The sequence below is a fragment of the Cyclopterus lumpus genome, chromosome 5 (genome assembly GCF_009769545.1).
Source record: "Cyclopterus lumpus isolate fCycLum1 chromosome 5, fCycLum1.pri, whole genome shotgun sequence".
Taxonomy (NCBI): Eukaryota; Metazoa; Chordata; class Actinopteri; order Perciformes; family Cyclopteridae; genus Cyclopterus; species Cyclopterus lumpus.
This window is the reverse complement of record NC_046970.1, coordinates 26,757,723-26,777,722: the sequence shown is the minus strand read 5'-3', so window position 1 is coordinate 26,777,722 and position 20,000 is coordinate 26,757,723. Positions and strand designations below refer to the sequence as shown.

Below are 20,000 nucleotides of genomic sequence, written 5' to 3'. Positions count from 1 at the left end.
TGCGTCTCCTGACCTGCAGCGGTTGTTGTTGTTGTTGTTGTTGTTGTTTGGCAACTGAGTGACGCATCTTCACCTTTCTTTTGCGTTATGAAATGATGTGGAGAGGAGGAGGTGGAGAGGAGGAGGAGGAGAGGAGGAGGTGGAGAGGAGGAGAGGAGGAGGTGGAGAGGAGGAGGAGAGGAGGAGGTGGAGAGGAGGAGAGGAGGAGGTGGAGAGGAGGAGAGAAGGAGGAGGAGAGGAGGAGGTTGAGAGGAGGAGAGGAGGAGGTGGAGAGGAGGAGGAGAGGAGGAGGTTGAGAGGAGGAGAGGAGGAGGTGGAGAGGAGGAGCTGTTTATGTGTTTGATTCCCTGATAATTCACAATGTGGCCTCACGCCGCTCTGTGGGTTAAACTACTGAACCCTCCAGAAGGTGTGTGTGTGTGTGTGTGTGTGTGTGTGTGTGTGTGTGTGTCGTGGGACCACCAGGTTCTCCGGTTCCGACCTCCAGATCCAAACCCCGAGACGTTCCGTTTATGTTCACGTGACACAAAGAACCGATCGGGTCAGCTGAGCCGTCATAGATGTTTCCTCCACGGTGTGAAGTGGAATAAATGAATGTTCTTGTTCTAAGAAGTAGAACCACACGTCTCCCACACAAAGGACAGAAACGCTCCGGGTTCTCTGAGCCGGGTTCTCTGGGCCCGGGTTCTCTGGGCCTGGAGGTTCCTTTGTGTGAGGGTCGTTTAGAGGACGACGTGGATCACGTCTTTCCTGAACGGTTCAGTGTAACAACAAAGACGTAACTTTATGAACTGAGACTAATGATGGAAAGTTAACGGCTGTGATGCATCACCTCGTGTCTCTGCGTCGGTACCAGAGACGACGAGAGCTGCAGCAGTTTGTGGTCTGCGGAGAGGTCTTTCTCTGAGACACTATGAACCCTTTTCTCCAGACTTACCCACAATGCATAGCTTTGTGACGTTAAACACAGGGGTCAGCATATTTAAAACCAGTAAGTGGAATCAGTTCTTTGATTTTCAAAGTATTCTGCAACATATTCCACGTTCCACGGTGCAGAGGACACAAAACCTCTTTTCCCCATTTCCGTTCTGGTTTTTGGGCCAGTGAGCATCAGGAAGACCTGAGAACCAAAGAGTCCCACACCTTCATGATGAGGACACACGGGTCACCAGAAACATGGTCTCCTCCAGCATTCATGGCAACAGCTACAGAAAATAGCTGACCACCAGGGGGCGACTCCTCTGGTTGTATAGAAGTCTATGCTTCATGTGTTAAAGCTGCATTCTCTCCTGACCACCAGGGGGCGACTCCTCTGGTTGTATAGAAGTCTATGCTTCATGAGTTAAAGCTGCATTCTCTCTCCTGACCACCAGGGGGCGACTCCTCTGGTTGTATAGAAGTCTATATAAATGACTCTACTTCTCTTGATGTATTCCCTCAGTAAACATTGTAAACATTAGTTTTTGGTCTCAATCTCTAGTTTCAAGTCTTCTTCAATACAGAATTATGTTCATTTAGTAAATTATGGTCATTTAGAGTCAAACAGACCATAATGCAGGGGATGCTTTAGGGGCGGAGCTACAAGGTAAGCCTTCAGCTTATTGCAGTGACAACAGAAGTGACTGTGATCGCCGAGGGAAGAGGAGGCAGGCGGAGTGGAGAGAGAGAGAGAGAGAGAGAGCGCAGAGGGAGAGAGAGAGAGGGAGAGAGAGAGCGCAGAGGGAGAGAGAGAGAGAGCGCAGAGGGAGAGAGAGAGAGAGGGGAGACAGAAAGAGAGAGGGAGAGAGAGACAGAGAGAGAGAGGGAGAGAGAGACAGAGAGAGAGGAGGCGTTCAAGTCTTTGTCTGACTCACTGGTCCGGGCTCCTTTGTCTGTTTTCCTGTTTACACAACGGGTCAAAACCGACTAATGTTTGTGTTTTTTTAAGGTAAAAAACCGTTTTGTGGGCCGAAGCCGTTCAGCAGATTGTTCCAACGTTCAAATGCACCGTTTCATTTGTGTAAATTGTTACGTTTTCACTTTGTACCATAATTGCACCTTCAGATTCTGTCTGTCTATTGTTACGACGACGGCGTTGTTGATGTCCTGATGAGACGGCGTGTCGATCACGGTGTCTGAGTGCTGTCGATGCCGTTTGTTAGCGTGTTTGGTGAGAAGCTTCTGAGACTCACGACGGTTCCTCTGAAGCTTCTGAAGCAGCACGAGGCTGGATGAGGACGGGGTCAAACATGGATTGTTTAATGTCATTGCTTTGGGCGATTCACTGCTGTAATCGTCTTTCTTTCATTTCTGCAATCAGTGGGTTTGTCCTGAAAAATGCTGCTTGTTGTTGACAATAATTTGTGGGCTTTTACATAAAAAACAAAGAGATGAAAGAGGCATTAAAGCTCCATAGCCAGTGAGCAATAGAGATTTATTTATTCCCGACATCGATTGCAATATCTGAACTATAAGCAGTGTGTTAAAAAAACTAAACGGGTCATAATTCCCTCTCTACAATCTATTTTATATTGATATGAAAAACATCTTCAAAGAAATGTATAATTATATGTAATTTACCTAACACTAACTAGTAGTTTAGTTGTCTAAACCTGACTGTAGTTTTGTTGTCTAAACCTGACTACGTAGTTTAGTTGTCTAAACCTAACTGAGTAGTTTAGTTGTCTAATCCTAACTAGTAGTTTAGTTGTCTAAACCTAACTACATAGTTTAGTTGTCTAAACCTAACTTGTAGTTTAGTTGTCTAATCCTAACTAGTAGTTTAGTTGTCTAATCCTAACTAGTAGTTTAGTTGTCTAAACCTAACTACGTAGTTTAGTTGTCTAAACCTAACTGAGTAGTTTAGTTGTCTAAACCTAACTACGTAGTTTAGTTGTCTAAACCTAACTGAGTAGTTTAGTTGTCTAAACCTAACTGAGTAGTTTTGTTGTCTAAACCTGACTACGTAGTTTAGTTGTCTAAACCTAACTGAGTAGTTTTGTTGTCTAAACCTGACTATGTAGTTTAGTTGTCTAAACCTGACTACGTAGTTTAGTTGTCTAAACCTGACTATGTAGTTTTGTTGTCTAAACCTGACTACGTAGTTTAGTTGTCTAAACCTAACTACGTAGTTTAGTTGTCTAATCCTAACTAGTAGTTTAGTTGTCTAAACCTAACTACGTAGTTTAGTTGTCTAAACCTAACTGAGTAGTTTTGTTGTCTAAACCTGACTACGTAGTTTAGTTGTCTAAACCTGACTATGTAGTTTTGTTGTCTAAACCTAACTACGTAGTTTAGTTGTCTAAACCTAACTGAGTAGTTTTGTTGTCTAAACCTAACTGAATAGTTTAGTTGTCTAAACCTAACTGAGTAGTTTTGTTGTCTAAACCTGACTACGTAGTTTTGTTGTCTAAACCTAACTGAGTAGTTTAGTTGTTTAAACCTAACTGAGTAGTTTTGTTGTCTAAACCTGACTACGTAGTTTAGTTGTCTAATCCTAACTAGTAGTTTAGTTGTCTAAACCTGACTACGTAGTTTTGTTGTCTAAACCTAACTACGTAGTTTAGTTGTCTAAACCTAACTGAGTAGTTTAGTTGTCTAAACCTAACTACGTAGTTTAGTTGTCTAATCCAAAACTAGTAGTTTAGTTGCCTAAACTTGACTACGTAGTTTTGTTGTCTAAACCTAACTACGTAGTTTAGTTGTCTAATCCTAACTAGTAGTTTAGTTGTCTAATCCTAACTAGTAGTTTAGTTGTCTAAACCTAACTACGTAGTTTAGTTGTCTAAACCTAACTGAGTAGTTTAGTTGTCTAAACCTAACTGAGTAGTTTAGTTGTCTAAACCTAACTGAGTAGTTTAGTTGTTTAAACCTAACTGAGTAGTTTTGTTGTCTAAACCTGACTACGTAGTTTAGTTGTCTAAACCTGACTACGTAGTTTAGTTGTCTAATCCTAACTAGTAGTTTAGTTGTCTAAACCTGACTACGTAGTTTTGTTGTCTAAACCTAACTACGTAGTTTAGTTGTCTAATCCTAACTAGTAGTTTAGTTGTCTAAACCTGACTACGTAGTTTTGTTGTCTAAACCTAACTACGTAGTTTAGTTGTCTAAACCTAACTGAGTAGTTTTGTTGTCTAAACCTAACTACGTAGTTTAGTTGTCTAATCCTAACTAGTAGTTTAGTTGCCTAAACCTGACTACGTAGTTTTGTTGTCTAAACCTAACTACGTAGTTTAGTTGTCTAATCCTAACTAGTAGTTTAGTTGTCTAAACCTAACTACGTAGTTTAGTTGTCTAAACCTAACTGAGTAGTTTAGTTGTCTAAACCTAACTACGTAGTTTAGTTGTCTAATCCTAACTAGTAGTTTAGTTGTCTAAACCTGACTACGTAGTTTAGTTGTCTAAACCTAACTGAGTAGTTTAGTTGTCTAAACCTAACTACGTAGTTTAGTTGTCTAATCCTAACTAGTAGTTTAGTTGCCTAAACCTGACTATGTAGTTTTGTTGTCTAAACCTAACTACGTAGTTTAGTTGTCTAATCCTAACTAGTAGTTTAGTTGTCTAAACCTGACTACGTAGTTTTGTTGTCTAAACCTAACTACGTAGTTTAGTTGTCTAAACCTAACTGAGTAGTTTTGTTGTCTAAACCTGACTACGTAGTTTAGTTGTCTAAACCTAACTGAGTAGTTTTGTTGTCTAAACCTGACTATGTAGTTTAGTTGTCTAAACCTGACTACGTAGTTTAGTTGTCTAAACCTGACTATGTAGTTTTGTTGTCTAAACCTAACTACGTAGTTTAGTTGTCTAATCCTAACTAGTAGTTTAGTTGTCTAAACCTAACTACGTAGTTTTGTTGTCTAAACCTAACTACGTAGTTTAGTTGTCTAATCCTAACTAGTAGTTTAGTTGTCTAAACCTAACTACGTAGTTTAGTTGTCTAAACCTAACTGAGTAGTTTTGTTGTCTAAACCTGACTACGTAGTTTAGTTGTCTAAACCTGACTACGTAGTTTTGTTGTCTAAACCTAACTACGTAGTTTTGTTGTCTAAACCTAACTGAGTAGTTTTGTTGTCTAAACCTAACTGAGTAGTTTTGTTGTCTAAACCTGACTACGTAGTTTAGTTGTCTAAACCTAACTACGTAGTTTAGTTGTCTAAACCTAACTGAGTAGTTTTGTTGTCTAAACCTGACTACGTAGTTTAGTTGTCTAAACCTGACTACGTAGTTTTGTTGTCTAAACCTAACTACGTAGTTTAGTTGTCTAAACCTAACTGAGTAGTTTTGTTGTCTAAACCTGACTACGTAGTTTAGTTGTCTAAACCTGACTACGTAGTTTTGTTGTCTAAACCTAACTACGTAGTTTAGTTGTCTAAACCTAACTGAGTAGTTTTGATGTCTAAACCTAACTGAGTAGTTTAGTTGTCTAAACCTAACTGAGTAGTTTTGTTGTCTAAACCTGACTACGTAGTTTTGTTGTCTAAACCTAACTACGTAGTTTAGTTGTCTAAACCTAACTGAGTAGTTTTGATGTCTAAACCTAACTGAGTAGTTTAGTTGTCTAAACCTAACTGAGTAGTTTTGTTGTCTAAACCTGACTACGTAGTTTAGTTGTCTAAACCTGACTACGTAGTTTTGTTGTCTAAACCTAACTACGTAGTTTAGTTGTCTAAACCTAACTGAGTAGTTTTGATGTCTAAACCTAACTGAGTAGTTTAGTTGTCTAAACCTAACTGAGTAGTTTAGTTGTCTAAACCTAACTGAGTAGTTTAGTTGTCTAAACCTAACTACGTAGTTTAGTTGTCTAAACCTAACTGAGTAGTTTAGTTGTTTAAACCTAACTGAGTAGTTTTGTTGTCTAAACCTGACTACGTAGTTTAGTTGTCTAATCCTAACTAGTAGTTTAGTTGTCTAAACCTGACTACGTAGTTTTGTTGTCTAAACCTATTTACGTAGTTTAGTTGTCTAAACCTAACTGAGTAGTTTAGTTGTCTAAACCTAACTACGTAGTTTAGTTGTCTAATCCTAACTAGTAGTTTAGTTGCCTAAACCTGACTACGTAGTTTTGTTGTCTAAACCTAACTACGTAGTTTAGTTGTCTAATCCTAACTAGTAGTTTAGTTGTCTAATCCTAACTAGTAGTTTAGTTGTCTAAACCTAACTACGTAGTTTAGTTGTCTAAACCTAACTGAGTAGTTTAGTTGTCTAAACCTAACTACGTAGTTTAGTTGTCTAATCCTAACTAGTAGTTTAGTTGTCTAAACCTGACTACGTAGTTTAGTTGTCTAAACCTAACTGAGTAGTTTAGTTGTCTAAACCTAACTACGTAGTTTAGTTGTCTAATCCTAACTAGTAGTTTAGTTGTCTAAACCTGACTACTTAGTTTTGTTGTCTAAACCTAACTACGTAGTTTAGTTGTCTAATCCTAACTAGTAGTTTAGTTGTCTAAACCTGACTACGTAGTTTAGTTGTCTAAACCTAACTACGTAGTTTTGTTGTCTAAACCTAACTGAGTAGTTTAGTTGTCTAAACCTAACTGAGTAGTTTAGTTGTCTAAACCTAACTACGTAGTTTAGTTGTCTAAACCTAACTGAGTAGTTTAGTTGTTTAAACCTAACTGAGTAGTTTTGTTGTTTAAACCTGACTACGTAGTTTAGTTGTCTAATCCTAACTAGTAGTTTAGTTGTCTAAACCTGACTACGTAGTTTTGTTGTCTAAACCTGACTACGTAGTTTAGTTGTCTAAACCTAACTGAGTAGTTTAGTTGTCTAAACCTAACTACGTAGTTTAGTTGTCTTATCCTAACTAGTAGTTTAGTTGCCTAAACCTGACTACGTAGTTTTGTTGTCTAAACCTAACTACGTAGTTTAGTTGTCTAATCCTAACTAGTAGTTTAGTTGTCTAATCCTAACTAGTAGTTTAGTTGTCTAAACCTAACTACGTAGTTTAGTTGTCTAAACCTAACTGAGTAGTTTAGTTGTCTAAACCTAACTACGTAGTTTAGTTGTCTAATCCTAACTAGTAGTTTAGTTGTCTAAACCTGACTACGTAGTTTAGTTGTCTAAACCTAACTGAGTAGTTTAGTTGTCTAAACCTAACTACGTAGTTTAGTTGTCTAATCCTAACTAGTAGTTTAGTTGCCTAAACCTGACTACGTAGTTTTGTTGTCTAAACCTAACTACGTAGTTTAGTTGTCTAATCCTAACTAGTAGTTTAGTTGTCTAAACCTGACTACGTAGTTTTGTTGTCTAAACCTAACTACGTAGTTTAGTTGTCTAAACCTAACTGAGTAGTTTAGTTGTCTAAACCTGACTACGTAGTTTAGTTGTCTAAACCTAACTAGTAGTTTAGTTGTCTAAACCTGACTACGTAGTTTTGTTGTCTAAACCTAACTACGTAGTTTAGTTGCCTAAACCTGCAACTACGTATTCTTCATTCCAGACCAAATAAAGCTATCAGAGTTTTTAAACCCATGAGGTTTTTTAATATCAACGTTTCCTCAAACCTCATTCCTTTGAAAAAGTTTTGTATTCATAGTTTCTTCTAAATAAACGTCCGTCTCTTGGGTTCATGTTCAGGTCGTCGTTTGGGTTCAGTTACCGACGTTACTGAAGTGGACGCTGCCTGTCGGCCGAGGCTCAGAGGATCGGAGGTTCGATCCCCGGCTAGTCCATGCTGCTGGGTATATATATATATATATATGTATATATATATGTGTATATATATAGATATACACATATATATATATATATAGATATATATATAGATATATATATATATATACACATATATATCTATATATATGTATGTATATATATCTCACAGCCCGGAGTTTGACTTTGTGTCCTTCACAGTCACCTGTCACTCAAACGGTGTCGGGGTGCGTATCAGTAGTTATTAGATGAACTTCATCTTTAATCTTTTCTGTTCGTGCGGTAGAAGACGGCGACTTCCCCGACGTTATTGTTGCCTAGTAACTGTGCAGATGCAAACTGACAAAAATAATAATTAAGACAAATAAAAAGCCGGTTGCTTAGAAATAATTAAATTAGGTAAGAGGTTTTTAAAAAGGAAGTGAACAAGATATCAAATGTTTCAGTGGATTACAGAACATGAACAATCAAAATCACGTTTATGCCTCAAAACAGTGCAGGAAGACATTTAAATAACTCCTTTAAATAACTCATGAATATGAAGAGAGACGAACACTGAACGCATTGATCATAACTCGCTCCGAGAGTTTTATTTGAGCTCTCTTTGAACCCACGAGACAAACTCCCAAACTGCAGAATCATCCAACTTCAAAAAGAAATAATATTTTGGGTTTCTGAAAAGTTTGACGTTTCGTAGACGGAGGATGCTTCACAGTGCCTCAGGAGATCGGACCGCCCGGTGGGAGTTGAACCTTCAACCCACGCTTCTCGAGGTCTATTAGAACATCTACGAGTGAAACCATGAGTCGGTCCGTCAGTTTGTTTGTTTGACACGTTTGTCAATACGTAATTAATAATAATAAATACATGAATGCATAATATGCAAGATTCTTAGGTAAATGATAATGTTCTCATGATGCGTTCAGGCTCTGCTCAGTGAAAATGAGTACTGACTGAAGGTAAATGATAACGTCATCATGCATTTAATGTTCAGATAAATCACTTGTACTAATACTTGTACTAATACTTGTACTAATACTTGTACTAATACTTGTACTGATACTTGTACTAATACTTGTACTAATACTTGTACTTGTAGTGATAATTGTACTAATACTTGTACTAATACTTGTACTAATACTTGTACTGATACTTGCACTAATACTTGTACTTGTACTAATACTTGTAGTGATACTTGTACTAATACTTGTACTAATACTTGTACTGATACTTGTACTGATACTTGTACTAATACTTGTACTGATACTTGTACTGATACTTGTACTAATACTTGTACTAATACTTGTACTGATACTTGTACTGATACTTGTAGTGATACTTGTAGTGATACTTGTACTAATACTTGTAGTGATACTTGTACTGATACTTGTACTGATACTTGTACTAATACTTGTATTGATACTTGTATTGATACTTGTACTGATACTTGTACTGATACTTGTACTGATACTTGTACTAATACTTGTACTGATACTTGTACTGATACTTGTACTGATACTTGTAGTGATACTTGTACTAATACTTGTATTGATACTTGTACTGATACTTGTACTGATACTTGTACTAATACTTGTACTGATACTTGTACTGATACTTGTACTGATACTTGTACTGATACTTGTAGTGATACTTGTACTGATACTTGTACTAATACTTGTACTGATACTTGTACTAATACTTGTACTAATACTTGTACTGATACTTGTACTGATACTTGTACTGATACTTGTACTGATACTTGTACTAATACTTGTACTGATACTTGTACTAATACTTGTACTAATACTTGTACTAATACTTGTACTGATACTTGTACTGATACTTGTACTGATACTTGTACTGATACTTGTACTAATACTTGTACTGATACTTGTACTGATACTTGTACTGATACTTGTACTAATACTTGTACTGATACTTGTACTGATACTTGTAGTGATACTTGTACCGATACTTGTACTAATACTTGTACTGATACTTGTACTAATACTTGTACTAATACTTGTACTGATACTTGTACTAATACTTGTACTGATACTTGTACTGATACTTGTACTAATACTTGTACTAATACTTGTACTGATACTTGTACTGATACTTGTACTAATACTTGTACTGATACTTGTACTGATACTTGTAGTGATACTTGTACTAATACTTGTACTGATACTTGTAGTGATACTTGTACTGATACTTGTACTGATACTTGTACTAATACTTGTACTAATACTTGTACTGATACTTGTACTAATACTTGTACTGATACTTGTACTGATACTTGTACTGATACTTGTAGTGATACTTGTACTGATACTTGTACTGATACTTGTAGTGATACTTGTACTGATACTTGTACTGATACTTGTACTGATACTTGTACTGATACTTGTACTAATACTTGTACTGATACTTGTACTGATACTTGTACTGATACTTGTACTGATACTTGTACTAATACTTGTACTGATACTTGTAGTGATACTTGTACTGATACTTGTACTGATACTTGTACTAATACTTGTACTGATACTTGTACTGATACTTGTACTGATACTTGTACTGATACTTGTACTAATACTTGTACTGATACTTGTAGTGATACTTGTACTGATACTTGTACTAATACTTGTACTAATACTTTGACATCGAGAAAAAGAAGAAAAAGCAAACGATATCCTACGTTCTTTCGTTTTTAAACCGTAGAACGTTCGCTACAATGATTTGTGTTGCTGCACTCACGTTATATGAAACTGTGTGTGTGTGTGTGTGTGTTTGTTTGTGTGTTTGTGTGTGTGTGTGTGTGTGTGTGTTTGTGTGTGTGTGTGTGTGTGTGGAGTAATTGTTGTATAATAGAAGCTGAAGTGCACACACACACACACACACACACACACACACACACACACTTACATACTGACTAATGCAGTATCGAGATCATTGGAGACTTTCTTTGCAGAGTGTGCTGTGTGTGTGTGTGTGTGTGCGTGTGAGTGCGCGCGCGCGTGCGTGTGTGAGTGCGTGCGTGTGGGTGCGTGCGTGTGTGTGCGTGTGTGTGTGAGTGCGTGCGTGTGGGTGCGTGCGTGTGTGTGCGTGTGTTCTCCACCTCTTTTCTTTGGCAGCAGTCCTAACGAGATTAAAAATGAAATATCAATAGTTTGGAAACATTGTGAATTCAATTTAAAACATATTGTTAGAAATAAAAAAACATTGATGTCTCAAGTTTTAACGTTTGTTTTAGATTAAAAAGCGTAATTGTTTGTTCTTTCTATTTATCTTTTTTATTTTGTCATGATCCAGTTCTGCATCGAACAAAAGTCAATTACAGGAAGCTGATGGAGATGTTGTCATCGCCATAGAATGTTGATTGTGTTGTTAATTGCACTGTTAATTGGATCCTTTTATTTGTATTGTTAATTGAATTATTATGTGTATTGTTAATTGTATTGTTAATTGGACTGTTAATTGGACTGTTAATTTGATCCTTTTATTTGTATTGTTAATTGAATTATTATGTGTATTGTTAATTGGATTGTTAATTGGATCCATAATTGGATCGTTAATTAGATGGTTAATTTGATAGTTAATTGGATAGTTAATTAGACTGTTAATTGTATTGTTATTTGTATTGTTAATTGTATTGTTAATTGAATTATTATGTGTATTGTTAATTGGATTGTTAATTGGATCGTTATTTGGATCGTTAATTGTATTGTTAATTAGATGGTTGATTGTATAGTTAATTGGATAGTTAATTAAACTGTCAATTGTATTGTTAATTAGACTGTTAATTGTATTGTTAATTGGACTGTTAATTGGACTGTTAATTGGACTGTTGATTGGACTGTTAATTGTATTGTTAATTGGACTGTTAATTGTATTGTTAATTGGACTGTTAATTGTATTGTTAATTGTATTGTTAATTGTATTGTTAATTGGACTGTTAATTGGGCTGTTAATTGTATTGTTAATTGGGCTGTTAATTGGGCTGTTAATTGTATTGTTAATTGGGCTGTTAATTGGGCTGTTAATTGTATTGTTAATTGGGCCAACCGGATCAGTCTCAGATGAGCATCAACAACCGGCGTTCTGAGTCCGTCATCAATACTTTCAGCGATTGATGGAGATTATGAACATAAAGTTGATTTCATGGTGTGTTGATGTTCGTCAGCTCGTGTTATTCCAGCTGGTCTCGTGCAGAATTCAGACCTACGACAAATAATGCACCGCAATCTGTAGATATTCAACCAAATTATTTTTATCACGACCGATGAAGTATGAAGAGCCGACGGTCAGATGAGCCAGAAGGAATATTATTTTAACCCAAACAACCTTTTGTTGCATAAACCCAACGAGGTGCAGCTGGAAAACACGGAACTCACAACGAGGGCAACGTTTACGGTTTCATACGGAACGCTGATGATTTCCACTAAACAAGTGATTATATTTATTATATTTATTATATTTATAGATGTTTGTGAGTGTCGGAATATTTAATTTCCCCCCAAAACGGAATCGCGCACGTTATAGCCGAGGACTGGTTACTGGTTACTGGTTAATGATTGCTGGTTAATGGTTAATGATTGCTGGTTAATGGTTAATGATTGCTGGTTAATGGTTAATGATTGCTGGTTAATGGTTAATGATTGCTGGTTAATGGTTAATGATTGCTGGTTAATGGTTAATGATTGCTGGTTAATGGTTAATGATTGCTGGTTAATGGTTACTGATTGCTGGTTAATGGTTACTGATTGCTGGTTAATGGTTGCTGGTTAATGGTTACTGATTGCTGGTTAATGGTTGCTGGTTAATGGTTACTGATTGCTGGTTAATGGTTGCTGGTTAATGGTTACTGATTGCTGGTTAATGGTTGCTGGTTGCTGGGCTTGAACTGCCACACACTCTGAAATATTAATGACCTACTGAGATGAAGAGCTCAGCCTCCTCGTTATCCTGCTGCTCTTTCTATTTCCTCTCTTCCTTTCTTCCCTCATTTATCTCTCTCCCTCTTTCTCTCTCTCAGGAGGGCTGTCATATTGGGTTATGTGTCATATTGTATATATATATATATATATATATATATACATATATCTATATGTATATATATATGTATATATACATATACATATATATGTATATATATGTATATATACATATATATACATATACATATATAGATATATGTATATATATATGTATATGTATATATACATATACATATATATATATATACATATAGATATATGTATATATACATATATATACATATACATATAGATATATGTATATATATATGTATATGTATATATACATATACATATATCTATATATACATATAGATATATGTATATATACATATATATACATATACATATAGATATATGTATATATATATGTATATGTATATATACATATACATATATCTATATATACATATAGATATATGTATATATACATATATATGTCATATTAAAGAGGTGCACTGCAAAGCGGAAAAATACGACATATAATAAGAATCTTCAGAGGAAACGTGGATTGAGCATTGATTTTGGATCCTTGCTGCTCGGTTCCTCGGTTCCTCGGTTCCTCGGTTCCCCGGTTCCTCCGTTCCTCCGTTCCTCGGTTCCTCCGTTCCTCCGTTCCTCCGTTCCCCGGTTCCCCGGTTCCTCGGTTCCCCGGTTCCTCCGTTCCTCCGTTCCTCCGTTCCTCGGTTCCCCGGTTCCTCCGTTCCTCCGTTCCTCCGTTCCTCGGTTCCCCGGTTCCTCCGTTCCTCCGTTCCTCCGTTCCTCCGTTCCTCAGTTCCTCCGTTCCTCCGTTCCTCGGTTCCTCGGTTCCTCGGTTCCTCCGTTCCTCGGTTCCCCGGTTCCTCCGTTCCTCCGTTCCTCGGTTCCTCGGTTCCTCCGTTCCTCCGTTCCCCGGTTCCTCGGTTCCCCGGTTCCTCCGTTCCTCCGTTCCTCCGTTCCTCCGTTCCCCGGTTCCCCGGTTCCTCGGTTCCCCGGTTCCTCCGTTCCTCCGTTCCTCCGTTCCTCCGTTCCTCAGTTCCTCGGTTCCTCCGTTCCTCGGTTCCCCGGTTCCTCCGTTCCTCCGTTCCTCCGTTCCTCCGTTCCTCCGTTCCCCGGTTCCTCCGTTCCTCGGTTCCTCCGTTCCTCCGTTCCTCGGTTCCTTGGTTCCTCTCTGACTTCTTCCACAAATGTCTTTCCATCCGCCCTTCTTTTATCTTCAAGAAACTTCACGTGAAGCTAAATGAATGTTATAACTCGACGGCAGGTTTTAAATGTGTTAGTCACGATTCATCTTCACCACCGCGTTGATATTCACACTATTACGCATGCTTAGTCCTGACTCCTCCTCCGTGTGTGTCTGGTCCTCACTGCGTTGTATTGATCACGTGACCTTTCACCTCTCAGACCTGGCTGAAGAACTACGGCTACCTGCTGCCTCACGACGTGCGCACGTCCGACCTGCGGCAGGAGAAGGCCATGCAGTCCGCCGTGGCCGCCATGCAGCGCTTCTACGGCATCCCGGTGACGGGGGTCCTGGACGAGACCACGATCCAGTGAGTGTTTGCTTCCAGAGGAAAGTCTCTTGGAGGATTCAGGGTCACAGTGGTGCACAGATGGTCATTGTTGAGCTTTTGGATCCCAACACAGCGATAAGAATGCAGATGATATTGTTCCAGATGATTAATTTATCCTTTTACTGTTGGAGAACCAGAACAGCGCGGAGAAGATTTGATGAGAAATTGAACCCAAAATACAAAATAAAAAAAGTCTTTCTGCACAAACATCAACGTTATTTGTTGTAAATGAAGGTGATGTGTTTCATGCAGATGGAGAGGAGAGAAAACGGGATGATGCTTCTCTCAATGTGTTTGTATACAACAATACTTTGTTATGTAGAATCCTGCAGTAGTAGAACACCATATCAAAGCTATCAATGGGTCCTCAGCTGGTGAGCAACAGGGCGTCACCAACACGGTTCAGATTGTAGTTCAGTTCATTAAATGTGATATTTGGTCGCACTTTTCAAAGCCCTCAATCTTTATTAGCATATCCTACATGCAACATCACGTAGCCGCCATAATGCAACTAAAGACTCTTTACAGGTTTTCGAATAAAAACTAAATCAGCTTGAAGCATAAAAAAAATTCTAGCGTGATTTGTGAGAGAAACAAAAGCTGCTTTTGTCCTCATCCGTCTGAACTTTCATTAATTATGTCATTTACATTCACGGAGCACCAGCGCAGGATTCCTGCTTTTGAAAAAAGACTTCCTGTGTACTGATGAGTGAATTGTGGCGTCCAGGTGGATGAGGAGGCCCCGCTGTGGCGTCCCCGATCATCCTCACACCAGCCGGCGGCAGAGGAACAAACGCTACGCCCTGACGGGGCAGAAATGGAGAGACAAAAAGATCTCCTACAGGTATTTATCTGTCCCTTTGTTCTCGTCATCTGTAAATATCAATTATGCTCTCTCTTCTCTTGTTTCCTTTCCTTCCTCCACCCTCCTCCCCTCTCTCCCTGATCGTCTCTCTCTCTCCGAGTCTGGACTTGGCTAATGTAAATTAGCTCCGTCCCACAGGACCCCTGAATGCATCACTGCATTACATCCACCCACTCGTCTCTCTCTCTCGTCTTCCTCTTCCATCCCCCTCTTCCTCCACCTTATTCTATCTTCTTGTCCGTCTACATGCAGTAAAACCTGCACTGTGCGACACTCAGCCATGAATATAGAATATAGGTCTGAAGCAGATTACAGCCGTCCCTCGAGATATTGAATGCTTCCCAACTCCCATTGTTTATGATCTCTTTTTCTCCCACTCTCAAATTCATGATGAGCTTTATTGTCATGAATCAAATAGAAACAATACTCCATGTGTTTGTATCAGTTAAAACACTGCAGCGCTTTGTTTCTGTTTTCATCATTGATTCAGTTCGTTTGAAGTTAGGGTTAGACCACTAAACCACCAACATTCAGGGTTAGACCACTAAACCACCAACAGTTAGGGTTAGACCACTAAACCACCAACAGTCAGGGTTAGACCACTAAACCACCAACAGTTAGGGTTAGACCACTAAACCACCAACAGTTAGGGTTAGACCACTAAACCACCAACAGTCAGGGTTAGACCACTAAACCACCAACAGTCAGGGTTAGACCACTAAACCACCAACAGTCAGGGTTAGACCACTAAACCACCAACAGTTAGGGTTAGACCACTAAACCACCAACAGTCAGGGTTAGACCACTAAACCACCAACAGTCAGGGTTAGACCACTAAACCACCAACAGTTAGGGTTAGACCTCTAAACCACCAACAGTCAGGGTTAGACCTCTAAACCACCAACAGTCAGGGTTAGACCACTAAACCACCAACAGTTAGGGTTAGACCTCTAAACCACCAACAGTTAGGGTTAAACCACTAAACCAACCACCAACAGTCAGGGTTAGACGACTAAACCACCAACAGTTAGGGTTAGACCACTAAACCACCAACAGTTAGGGTTAGACCTCTAAACCACCAACAGTCAGGGTTAGACCACTAAACCACCAACAGTTAGGGTTAGACCACTAAACCACCAACAGTTAGGGTTAAACCACTAAACCACCAACAGTTAGGGTTAGACCACTAAACCACCAACAGTCAGGGTTAGACCACTAAACCACCAACAGTCAGGGTTAGACCACTAAACCACCAACAGTCAGGGTTAGACCTCTAAACCACCAACAGTTAGGGTTAGACCACTAAACCACCAACAGTTAGGGTTAGACCTCTAAACCACTAACAGTCAGGGTTAGACCACTAAACCACCAACAGTTAGGGTTAGACCTCTAAACCACCAACAGTTAGGGTTAAACCACTAAACCACCAACAGTTAGGGTTAGACCTCTAAACCACCAACAGTTAGGGTTAAACCACTAAACCAACCACCAACAGTCAGGGTTAGACGACTAAACCACCAACAGTTAGGGTTAGACCACTAAACCACCAACAGTTAGGGTTAGACCTCTAAACCACCAACAGTCAGGGTTAGACCACTAAACCACCAACAGTTAGGGTTAGACCACTAAACCACCAACAGTTAGGGTTAAACCACTAAACCACCAACAGTTAGGGTTAGACCACTAAACCACCAACAGTCAGGGTTAGACCACTAAACCACCAACAGTCAGGGTTAGACCACTAAACCACCAACAGTCAGGGTTAGACCTCTAAACCACCAACAGTTAGGGTTAGACCACTAAACCACCAACAGTTAGGGTTAGACCTCTAAACCACCAACAGTCAGGGTTAGACCACTAAACCACCAACAGTCAGGTTCATACAACAAATGCTCATTTGCAACACAACAATAAATGAAACTGGTCTTTCTTTTCACAGCCTCCATTTCCATCACCCGACTCACAGCTTTACAGGTCTAATGTAAATTACGGCACTCCCACGAGACACTGAAGGCATCTCAGGCTTTTCTTCATTGCACTCTACAGCGTCACATAAAACCCACGGCGTGAGATCACAGTCCGATCTGGTTTCCCCTCAGAAGCCCCTCCTCGTGTTTCACCTGCTATCAGCTGTCAGTGTTGTCTTCAGTTCGGCTGCGGGATCGTTTTTTTAACTCGATGGTTCTTCTTCTACTATCTCTAAAGCCGGCGCTGTCTCCTTTGAATTACACTCATTAGTATTGACTGATGTTGGGGGAGATGAACGAGTCATGCTGCTTGGATTACATCATTTACATTCAGATCAGTGAAGCCAATGCTTCATGTCTTAAATGTGCATTCACCATCTTTATTAAATCTAACTAAGTATTTCAGCATCTTTTATTAAAGTTAACTAAGTATGTCAAGTTATTTTAACTGAGAAGAAGAAAGTTTATTTTGAAAAGATCATATTTATGTAACAAAAGTAAATTGGTAGGTGTTTCTATTTATTGTCGGAAATGAGTGATTATCAACTTTGTGTCAGATATCATATCATTGAGTGAGGATACGTTGTGTGAGGATACGTTGAGTAAAGGATACGTTGTGAGAGGATACGTTGAGTGAGGATACGTTGTGTGAGGATACGTTGAGTGAGCATACGTTGTGTGAGGATACGTTGAGTGAGGATACGTTGTATGAGGATACGTTGTGAGAGGATACGTTGAGTGAGGATACGTTGAGTGAGGATACGTTGAGTGAGGATACGTTGTGTGAGGATACATTGTGTGAGGATACGTTGAGTAAAGGATACGTTGTGAGAGGATACGTTGAGTGAGGATACATTGTGTGAGGATACGTTGAGTAAAGGATACGTTGTGAGAGGATACGTTGAGTGAGCATACGTTGTGTGAGGATACGTTGAGTGAGGATACGTTGAGTGAGGATACATTGAGTGAGGATACGTTGTGTGAGGATACATTGTGTGAGGATACATTGTGTGAGGATACATTGTGTGAGGATACGTTGTGAGGATACGTTGTGTGAGGATACATTGTGTGAGGATACGTTGTGAGTATACGTTGTGTGAGGATACGTTGTGAGTATACGTTGTGTGAGGATACGTTGTGTGAGGATACGTTGAGTAAAGGATACATTGTATGAGGATACGTTGTGAGAGGATACGTTGAGTAAAGGATACATGTGTGAGGATACGTTGAGTGAGGATACGTTGAGTGAGGATACGTTGAGTGAGGATACGTTGAGTAGAGGATACATTGTGTGAGGATACGTTGAGTGAGGATACGTTGAGTGAGGATACGTTGAGTGAGGATACGTTGTGAGAGGATACGTTGAGTGAGGATATGTTGTATGAGGATACGTTGAGTAAAGGATACATTGTTTGAGGATACGTTGAGTGAGGATACGTTGAGTGAGGATACGTTGAGTGAGGATACGTTGAGTGAGGATACGTTGTGTGAGTATACATTGTGTGAGGATACGTTGAGTGAGGATACGTTGTGTGAGGATACGTTGTGTGAGGATACGTTGTGAGGATACGTTGTGTGAGGATACGTTGAGTGAGGATACGTTGAGTGAGGATACGTTGAGTGAGGATACGTTGTGTGAGGATACGTTGTGTGAGGATACGTTGAGTGAGGATACGTTGAGTGAGGATACGTTGTGAGAGGATACGTTGAGTGAGGATACATTGAGTAAAGGATACATTGTATGAGGATACGTTGAGTGAGGATACGTTGAGTGAGGATACGTTGTGTGAGGATACGTTGAGTGAGGATACGTTGTATGAGGATACGTTGTGAGAGGATACGTTGAGTGAGGATACATTGAGTAAAGGATACATTGAGTAAAGGATACATTGTATGAGGATACGTTGAGTGAGGATACGTTGAGTGAGGATACGTTGAGTAAAGGATACATTGTGTGAGGATACGTTGAGTGAGGATACGTTGAGTGAGGATACGTTGAGTGAGGATACGTTGAGTGAGGATACGTTGAGTGAGGATACGTTGAGTAGAGGATACATTGTGTGAGGATACGTTGAGTGAGGATACGTTGTGTGAGGATACGTTGTGTGAGGATACGTTGTGAGGATACGTTGAGTGAGGATACGTTGTATGAGGATACGTTGTGAGAGGATACGTTGAGTGAGGATACATTGAGTAAAGGATACATTGAGTAAAGGATACATTGTATGAGGATACGTTGAGTGAGGATACGTTGTGTGAGGATACGTTGTGTGAGGATACGTTGAGTGAGGATACGTTGAGTGAGGATACGTTGTGAGGATACGTTGAGTAAAGGATACATTGAGTAAAGGATACATTGTATGAGGATACGTTGAGTGAGGATACGTTGAGTGAGGATACGTTGAGTGAGGATACGTTGAGTAAAGGATACATTGTGTGAGGATACGTTGAGTGAAGATACGTTGAGTGAGGATACGTTGAGTGAGCATACCTCCTCCTCCCTCCTCCCTCCTCCCTCCTCTCCTCCCTCCTTCCCTCCTCCCTCCTCCTCCTCTCCTCCTTCCTTCCCTCCTCCCTCCTCCCTCCTCCTCCTCTCCTCCTCTCCTCCCTCCTTCCCTCCCCCCTCCTCCCTCCTCCTCCCCTCTCCTCCCTCCTCCCTCCTCCCTCCTCCTCCCCCCTCCTCCCTCCTTCCCTCCTCCCTCCTCCCTCCTTCCCTCCTCCCTCCTCCCTCCTCCCTCCTCCTCCTCTCCTCCTTCCTTCCCTCCTCCCTCCTCCCTCCTCCCTCCTCCCTCCTCCTCCTCTCCTCCTTCCTTCCCTCCTCCCTCCTCCCTCCTCCCTCCTCCCTCCTTCCCTCCTCCCTCCTCCTCCTCTCCTTCTCTCCTCCCTCCTTCCCTCCCACTCCTCCTGCTCTCCTCCTCTCCTCCCTCCTCCCTCCTCCCTCCTCCTCC

The 20,000-nt window shown here is 39.9% G+C and overlaps 1 protein-coding gene across 1 annotated transcript in view; it reads left to right on the top strand.

Moving 5' to 3' along the window:
• The first annotated feature begins 14,122 nt into the window (after window positions 1-14,122).
• Window positions 14,123-20,000, top strand: part of mmp24 (matrix metallopeptidase 24) — a 20,109-nt gene continuing 14,231 nt past the window's right edge. Inside the window, exons 1-2 of the mRNA XM_034531823.1 lie at window positions 14,123-14,199; window positions 14,948-15,064. Coding sequence (XP_034387714.1) covers window positions 14,123-14,199; window positions 14,948-15,064 — 194 coding nt within the window. The remainder of the gene's footprint in view (window positions 14,200-14,947; window positions 15,065-20,000) is intronic.